General features: G+C 41.1%; 1 protein-coding gene across 8 annotated transcripts in view; it reads left to right on the top strand.

The window, feature by feature from the left end:
* Positions 1 to 285: 285 nt before the first annotated feature.
* Positions 286 to 8,747, top strand: part of KCNMA1 (potassium calcium-activated channel subfamily M alpha 1) — a 426,357-nt gene continuing 417,895 nt past the window's right edge. For all 8 annotated transcript variants that reach the window (XM_053983344.1, XM_053983342.1, XM_053983341.1 and 5 more), the window contains exon 1: positions 286 to 958. In XM_053983344.1, the coding sequence (XP_053839319.1) occupies positions 650 to 958 (309 nt within the window). In that variant the 5' untranslated portion in view covers positions 286 to 649. The remainder of the gene's footprint in view (positions 959 to 8,747) is intronic.

Below are 8,747 nucleotides of genomic sequence, written 5' to 3'. Positions count from 1 at the left end.
GGAGGAGGAGGAGGGTGCGCGGGGGGGTGACTGAGTATCGCTGATAACAAGTTAAAGACTAATAACAATAATAACAGACCACCTCCGGGAGGATCCGCGGCGGAGGCTGAGTGAGGGATCCCCGCTGAGGCCAGCGGGGTCGCAGCGCTGGGTATCTTGGAGAGACGCTCAGAGGCATCAGTTTGTGGTGGTGGTGGATGATTTTTTTTGGGGGTGGGCGGGGTAGGGGCTGTGTATGCGGGAGAAGGAAGGGGTGGGAATCTGAGGAGGAGACTATATTTTTATTACTATTTTAAATTTTTTTTTAATATTATTTTCGCCGTACAAAGAGGACGCTCGGAATTCACCGGCCTGTCGGCTCCCAAGAGGGACCCGGGAATTGTGCGGTCGCTTTTCTTCACCTGCTTTTTTTCTTTTTTTCTTTTTCTCTTTTTTTTTCTTTTTTTTTTTTTTTTGTTTGGTTGGTTGGTTGGTTGGTTGGTTTGGTTATTTGTTTGTTTTGACTGGGGGCTTTTTATTACTCTCCCTATCCTTCCCCGCTGAGCAGCGGCGGCAGCAGCAGCAATATGGCTGGTGATGGGCTTTTTGGGGGGCGCTGGCGGCGGGAGGAGCTCTCGGAAGCCCCTGCGCGCCCGGCTCGCTGTTAGCTATGGCAAATGGCAGCGGCGGCGGCTCCTACCCGGGCGGCAGCGGCAGCGGCATTAGAATGAGTAACAATATCAACGCCAACAATCTCAACACAGACTCGTCCTCCTCCCCCGTCAATGTGCCCAAGATGGATGCGCTCATCATCCCGGTGACCATGGAGGTGCCCTGCGATAGCCGCGGACAGCGCATGTGGTGGGCTTTCCTCGCCTCATCCATGGTTACTTTCTTTGGGGGACTGTTTATCATCCTGCTGTGGAGGACCCTCAAGTACCTGTGGACTGTCTGCTGCCACTGCGGGGTCAAAAACAAGGTAACTCCCCCTTCCCTTCCCTTTCCCTCCTGCTGCCGGTGATGGTTTGGTGCGGCGGTGGTGGTGAGGAGGAGTAGGAGCCCAGCCTTGTAGACCGGGACACCTGGGCGAGGTGGCGGCGGGCTGCTGATGGCAATGTGCTGGCCGCTCTTGGCTTAGGGTTGCCACGGGCTACTGGCAGCTGCAGCGTGGGCAGTGTAGCTGGAGGGGTGAGGTGGTGGGTGCAGTCCCGAGGCGCCTCCCCGTTCCCCCTTGTCTGTTCCACGCCACGGAGGGACTCATTCGTTTTCGTCTGGTGTCAGGAAAGTTATGCCTGGTGTGCGACGCTCACCCTGTCAGAGAGGCACATGCTGGTGTAGTGGGACGGTGCAGATCAGAAGTTTATGTGCACCCTTGGGGCCGCATATGATGGGGTGGGAGCTTGCATATCCTGATCTAAACTCTCAGCTGCCTTGTGGAATGAGAAACTTTGGCAAAATTGTATGGGTAAATTTCTCACTCAATTTCTCACTCACTAAAGTGAATCTTTATAAAGCTAGTTCCAGTCCCTGGGAATATTTGACGTTTTTGTTTGTTAAATGTATCTATCTAGAAGTATTCTGTACATTTGTAAGTATTCTCTTAACCTAAGTGTGAAGTCTTTGAGGCAGCCTTTCTGCCCCTTTGATTTTTGCATATTGCCAGCTGGAAGAAAGCATAGTATGTGAAATAAGTTCAGTTTCTGCTTTGAAGGGTCTAGTTTCAAACCAAAGCTAAGAACTTGCTCAAGTCTAGATTGTCATTTTTGATTACGAGAAATGAGATCGAAAGTGTTACCACTCTGTATTGTGAAAGTGGATTTTGACAGACCCCAAAATAGACCAGCAACTGGAGTTTCTCCCCTTCCCTTTTCACATTTTTTGAATTACAAATGGAATAATATCTGCTTCAGTTATTCCTGGCACACAGACACCCACAAAAACACACACACCTTTTAATATATGGTTGCTAGGTTGCTGGTTTGCTTTGACGTACAGTGAGCTGTCTTCCCCTTTCTCCTGTCCCCTCCCCCCTAAATACACAGCACATACACCAGTTCTGTGAAGGGCCCAGCATGTAGGGGAAACCAGGAACAAAGAGCATGAAAAGTTATGGTACTTGTTTGTTGTGTAGTTTGGATTGCCTTCATGAACCTCCACATTCCAGTTGGAAGTTAAACTCTTACAGTGAACTTGGCCAATCTATGGAAGGAGTGATTGCTAAAGTTAAGGAATAAAAGTTTTTAAGTCAGCCTGAAGCATCAGGAATCCTATCAGGCAGCACTACTTTTCTATAAGCACTTTTTTTTCATTCAAAACCAAACCTGAACTTTCTTAGAGAGGTGTTAGCCAGGTATGAATTTGTGGTAATAAGATAATATTTCTTACAGCAGTAAAAGACAATTTTCAAGGAAGGGTGAGTAGTGAAGACTTAAGCTTTGGTTTTGTTGTGTATTTAGTATTTCTGCCTCCACAGAATGAGACGAATCTAGAAAGGCTCTCAGGGATCTTGACAAAAAAGAATAATCTGCGTGTTATTATCTTGTGCTTCTTCCCTTGAGAGAGTAAAAAGTTAGAGGCTTGTACACAGACTTTTTATGCGTGGTTTCTTGGTAGGTACTGTTGGTCAGATAGTCCATTACTGGGACACAGTCAGTTAAAGCAGATCAGTCATTTCTTAACCAGTGTAGAAAGGTACGTGCAAATTGTTTATAAACCTCTTGGGCTAAATGTGGCAGTTTAGTAACAGGCTTCGTTGAGGGGTTCAAACACTTCCAGTCCAAACAGTTTGATGTACTATGGCTATGGCAGGTTGTAAGATTTCAATTTATTTCATCTTTGAGACTGAAGTAGTTCCATGAATGTCATTCCCTGGGGCAGGAGGATAAAGGGCTCTGCAGGTAGGGGGAGATGTATGTCTCCATTTAGATCCTGTTTGTTCCACTTTTAAGGATTTTCAAGACTCTGGCAAAGAAGAAGAACTTTCAAGGGCTGATCCTGCATTCCTTATACGATAAAATGAGGAATTGGAGGGAATTCTGTGTATGCAAGGAAGTTAGTTATAACTAGTTCTTGCAAAACACTTCTCTAGTATTTAGGTTTAAAGGCCAACTGAAGTAACAACTGGAATTATCTGAAACTTTGCTGCTATCAAGCACATACTTTGCTGCTTGGTGAGTTGGGAAAAGCTACCTAGACTGCTGGAGAGAACTGTGAATGCATATATATGCTGTGTTGACTCTATTGGACCTGCTACAAAAGCAATTTTAGAAGAAGTAGCTCCTCCTACTGCAGGATTGAAGAAGTTTTCTGCATGTTAGGAGCTTTCCTTTCCTCTGCTGCCTCTTCTGTTGCTCCACAGGTTGCAGGGGAGTTGGGCTGTCCAGCATCATCTCACTATCTACATAAAGAGCAGTCCCAGTGAGAGAGCTAAAAGAAATCTTCTTCATGTCTACTTTCTGTGGCCTCTTATTGAATAATTCAGATATACATGTGAATAATTCAGAGTTACTGTGCTCATGTCTATATCTGTTATTGCAAAGAACTACAAAAAGTTTCATTTTTTTTCTCCCTGCTATATCCTAAGCATGACATTGTATTCCATGGCTTTGTTGATGATTGTTTGGGATGTAAAACTTTTTAATGACTACGTAGAAGGATTTAGACTGTGTTTTTTTGGATTGTCCCCCTCTCCAACTCATGCAATTTAAAGCCAGAATTTAAAACCATGATATAAACAGTTTATTACTTTGTGATATGAAATTTCATTAATTTTTTTCACTTGGAGATAAGAAAGTCAAGAATATGAAAACTGCTAACAGAATCATCAACCTTGTCCCTTAAAATTCCATATCTAATTTATGTAATTGTATATGAATAGAACATCACACTTAATTATGTACTAAAAACAATTGTTGAAGTTATAGGATTTTCATCTCCATTCACTTGCTTTGTGAATTGGCATTTAAAAAAAAAAAAAAACCTACCCAAAAAATGTAAATCTTTACCTTTGTTGTCGGTGTTTCATGTCATTACTATCAGAACCACTGTATTCCTTTATTTAATATGGTATATAATTTTAGATGCAATTTTTCAAAATTAGCTACAGTTTATTTGCAACCAGCCTTGAAAAGTGCTGGTTTTCTTCTCAGTGTTTACATCTACATTTTTAGTGGTGCTTAAATACTGCTAAAGAACTTTTCTGGTCATTGCTTGTTTTTTCTCCCTTGACCAACTAATTTCTGTTTGTGTATGAAAAGTAGAATGTGAAATTAAACTTCATTGGGTTGGACTCTGACATTAGTTGTCCTTGTTTGTGGTAACAGCAGAAAAATAAAATAAATATGCATGGTAATGTACAAATAGGGGCTAAATGCATATTATACAATCTATAGTTATTTTGATTATATGGATCTGCCTCTACATTTCCTATGCTCCTGGAGGGCATTTTCTGCTGACATTATCTGTTATGGCTTTGAACAAACTCTGAAACCATGAAGAAGGAGCAGTGGAATGAGAGAGCACAGGTTTGGGGCACAGTCAGCTCCTGGAGCTGGTCAGTGCAGAATCAAATGGAATTAATTTCCTTTTGAAGAATATGATACCAGACCTTTTATTGCTGCTCCTTCGTTCCCCAGTGAAGGGTACCTCTTACAGACCTTATGTTATTGGGTTCTAGCAGTTAGAATACACCCTTATTGTGATGCTTTCAGTGTTTTGGAAGAGCTTTTCCTCCCCACACCCCAGGAGTTGTACACATATCAAATGAAATTGATTATAGGTAGCAGTTTTTAGCCTGAATTTACAAGTCCTAATAGTCTTCTTTGACCTTGGTCTACATACTTTGGAAACGTAGTAAGTTACACAGTGCTTTTTACTCAGTAGAAGCCAAGCAACATTCCCATTTGTTTGGAATAGGAGAAAATCTGGTTTTGCTGGAAATACAATATTGGCAGAAGTCATCTTTGAAAAGTTAAGAATTTCAACCCAGAATTCTAAAGCCTGAGAAAATTTGTAAGTGGAAAAATTTAAGTTGTCTGTAAAACAAGCAGTGTTCATTCCAAGCTGGCTCTAGTGTGGGTGAGCCTTGTTGGTTTCTGAGCAATACCTGCAAAAACATCCTCTCCAAGAAAAGAAAAAGGTTTGAGGCATGATCTATTGAGAAAAGTTTGAGTGTACATTGGAAGACACGTGTGGACACATAATGCAGGAGATCCCTTCATTTAAATCTGTGTGTGGAATCATCACCTTGACTCTCTTGAAGATGAGCTGGGCAGCAGCGTATGATGAACAACTGGGAGGCTCAAGGGATTAGCGGGAACTGTAATGCATTTTGCTGCTCAGTCACATGCACAGCCTGGCTCAGTCATTCCTGTCTCATGGCTGTCAGGTGCTCTGCATGCAATTACTCCATGAGAGCCTCACCAGACAGGTTGCCAGTTGAGAGCTGGCCATGGTGGAGAGGTCAAGGTCTGAGAGAAAAGGTACTCACAGCCCTTTGCAGGTGGTGTTTCTACAAGCAGAGAAAGGCACTGGTGTGGAGGAGTGGATGCTGCTGTTTTCCATGCTCTGAAGAGGAAGATGCTTCTGGCTCTCTGGAGCTTATAAAGGATTTCACATTTTATAAACACATGCATATGTTTCTGCATGCAGAAAAGAGAATGCATAGACAAGGATTTAACCCGTAAACCAAACATTCGCAACCAAAATGTTATTTTGGTACAGTATCATGTTCAAGGTGTTGCAACACATACATTTAAGGAGAACATCTGCATGCAAAAAGAACTTGAAAATCTCACATTTGCAAATATGTAAGTGCTGGTTGAAAACCATTAGATTTCACTTTTTTTTTCCAGTTTAGCTCAGTAGAAAAATACCTGTAATAGCAAACAAAAAGCTTTTAAGTATCACTGATCCGTGTACTCGGTTTTGATGCATTGGGATTTCTGAATGCAGAATGAGGGCAGTTTACAGCCCCAGAGACAGTAACACTGAACATTTAGAGAGCACTAGCCCTAAGTATAATCTCTGCAGGGACAGGTTTTAATGATTATAATTAAAACCAGCAATGATGGTACTTGTATGTCCTGTATTATTACAAGAAAGTGGATTGTGAATCTTAGTCATTGAGTGTCCTTCCTGGGACAAATCCTAAAAAGAAGCTAGTCAGGTGCACAGAGCAGTACTCAAGTATTCCTTCTGAGATTGGCTCTTCTATTCTGTGGAATCCGACTCAGAGTGACAAAAGTTTATATGAATTTCAGGGCTGGCTGGTGATAATTCCTCAGCAGGATCAGGCTGTAGTTCAGCAGCAGTGAGGCATCCTGTAGTGTGAAGTTGGGAGGGCAGCAGTCACTGGGGAGGTATAAACATGAAAATAACACTAGATTAGATTGGGGGACAGGCTATCCCTTTGCTTGTACTAAACATACCTTGTCATGTTGCATAAAACTGTGTATTTTACATGTATGAAAATTAGTGAATAATCAGAAGTCTGAGGAGGGCGCAGTGAATGCAGCTTGCGGAGGTTTTCTAAGGGAAAGATTGCTGAAACATTATGTGTGGGTGTTAATGGTTAAAAAATATTTCTCTCCCTCACATATGATTTTAGTGGCAAAAGGAAAGGAGCTACACTTTAAAAAGCTGTGTTTCTGTAATGGATTTGTATGCTGCTACACGGCTGGAGGTTTAGAATCCTAGAATAGCTTGAGTTGGGAGGCAACCATTAGGATCATTGAGTCCAGCTCCCTGCTCCTTGCAGGAATACAACGCCTGACTGGGAAGTGAGTGCAAAACTTTGTTAGATCACAAGACTACACTGGCATTTATGCAAAATTACACAGGACTAAATACACCAGATCCAAATTAGACCTCCTGGTTTGTCAGTGTGGGCTCTTTGTCCGGGACACACGGGTCACCTTGGGTGACAGTGGAGGGTGGAAAAGCAGCAGTCTGAGTAAATGAGAAGGAATGATACCTTCCACGCCTGTCAGAGACATACTGGTCAGGAAGGGCCCGTTTTGAATCCTGATGGTATTTATAGCCTGAGAATACATCGGGTTTGCATCTTTGAGAGGAACACTTCATTTCCATATATAGTATACATGATTCTGTTTAAATGAATGTGCTGCCACTGAAATGTGTTGAGTTCCCTTTGCTTTGAGATGATATATTGCATGTATTTGTCTGTTTGAGAGGTACAGAAATGAGGGAGTTATCCAAGGTCTGTTAAAATAGAGGGAAGCAGTCCTAATAACTTCAATGGCTTTGGACTCAGGCCTAGATGTTCACAGTGTCCTAGATGAATCAGATTTAAAAAAAAAAAACAATATTCTAATGTTAACATTTTAAGCTTTTAAAAGCTTTTTTCTCTTATTGTAGCAAGTTGTATTTACTTGGTTTGTGGCCATTATGTATGAAATTTCAACATTAGAAATATAATATTTAAAAGTCACACATGGTATGTTTCCATTCCAGTCAAGAATTATACCTTCTGCCAGGCTCCCCTGGGGAATCAAAAGCTGAGTGCTTGAATGGCTGACAGCATCCTATAAGGGCGTCTCTCTTGCAAGCTGATGTGCAATGGTAAATATTGGCTCTTTTTTTAGAGCTGCATTAAGTGCACGTTTATTTGAACTGGCAGAGGTGCCTTGCCCCGTGGATCACCTGTAGAACAGACACATGTGCAGCTGCAGCCGAGTCCTGGAAACCTTTTTACATGTCCTGAGCTTCACTATCTAAGTTAAGTATCAGAACTGGTAACATAGAGTGGAGAAAATACTCTAAACTCATCATCACTAGGACACAAAAATGGGGAAGAGTACTATAACCTCGTCAACAATTGCAGCATCACACAACAACTGAATAGTTTGTCACCGTAACTGTTAAATACAGGTCTACCATGTTGTTTTCTTATTGCTTTTTATATAATAAATTTATACTACAGCTTTGCTTCCCCTTTGTCCAAGAAAATGATGACTAAATATTTTGGCATACTTGGTTATATTTCATTCATTTTTCATGGTATCTTTTACATTTTTATCTAATGCTTAGCTCTTCTTTTTTTTAACTAAAAAGGTGACTCACTTTTAATATGCTATTACTATTATTAGTAGTAGTAGTGAGATTAACATTAGCATTACTGGTGTTGGATTAATTTTCTATTTTAAGTGTAGGGAAAACGTTGATATAGATATGTTTAAAAAAAAACGGTTTGAAAATGGTGAGATTAATATTGCAAAAATAAAGAGAAATGTATTAGAATGATTCTTTGTTTAAGCATCTCATAAGTTTTCTAGTATAAACTCTGTTCAGCTTATTTCAGTTGTAATTATACACAGATATTCTGCAGGACAGAAATTACTTGGAATGGGGTACTGGCCTCTGTGACCCATAGTGGTCCTAGTTGGTGTAGAGCACTTCAGGTGCTTCAGATAAGATGATTCCTTTGGCTAGAAGTGATTTGACATCAGGTTTTTTTGGAAGTGAGTTTGCAGATCAACAGGCAGAAGGTTTGTGATGTTACATTTTCTAGGTTATCATACTAAAAGTATTGTTCCATAAAGAAGCTGAAAAACTCTGCTTGGGTTTTGAAGACTGAAGGAAAAAAATCTCCTTATTCCTTTTAGTCACAGGAACATCTTAGGTAGGAGAAAATATTGCAGAGTCTGTCTATATGCAGTGCAAACCTTTTTCCCCATGAGGGATTTTTTAAATGCTTTGATTATGCACTTTTGATAGATTGGTTTTGTTATATGGGAAGTTTTTCCAGC

Source organism: Vidua macroura, chromosome 8 (genome assembly GCF_024509145.1).
Source record: "Vidua macroura isolate BioBank_ID:100142 chromosome 8, ASM2450914v1, whole genome shotgun sequence".
Classification (NCBI taxonomy): Eukaryota; Metazoa; Chordata; class Aves; order Passeriformes; family Viduidae; genus Vidua; species Vidua macroura.
Note: the sequence above shows the minus strand (reverse complement) of the source record. Positions and strands in the feature narration are given on the sequence as shown.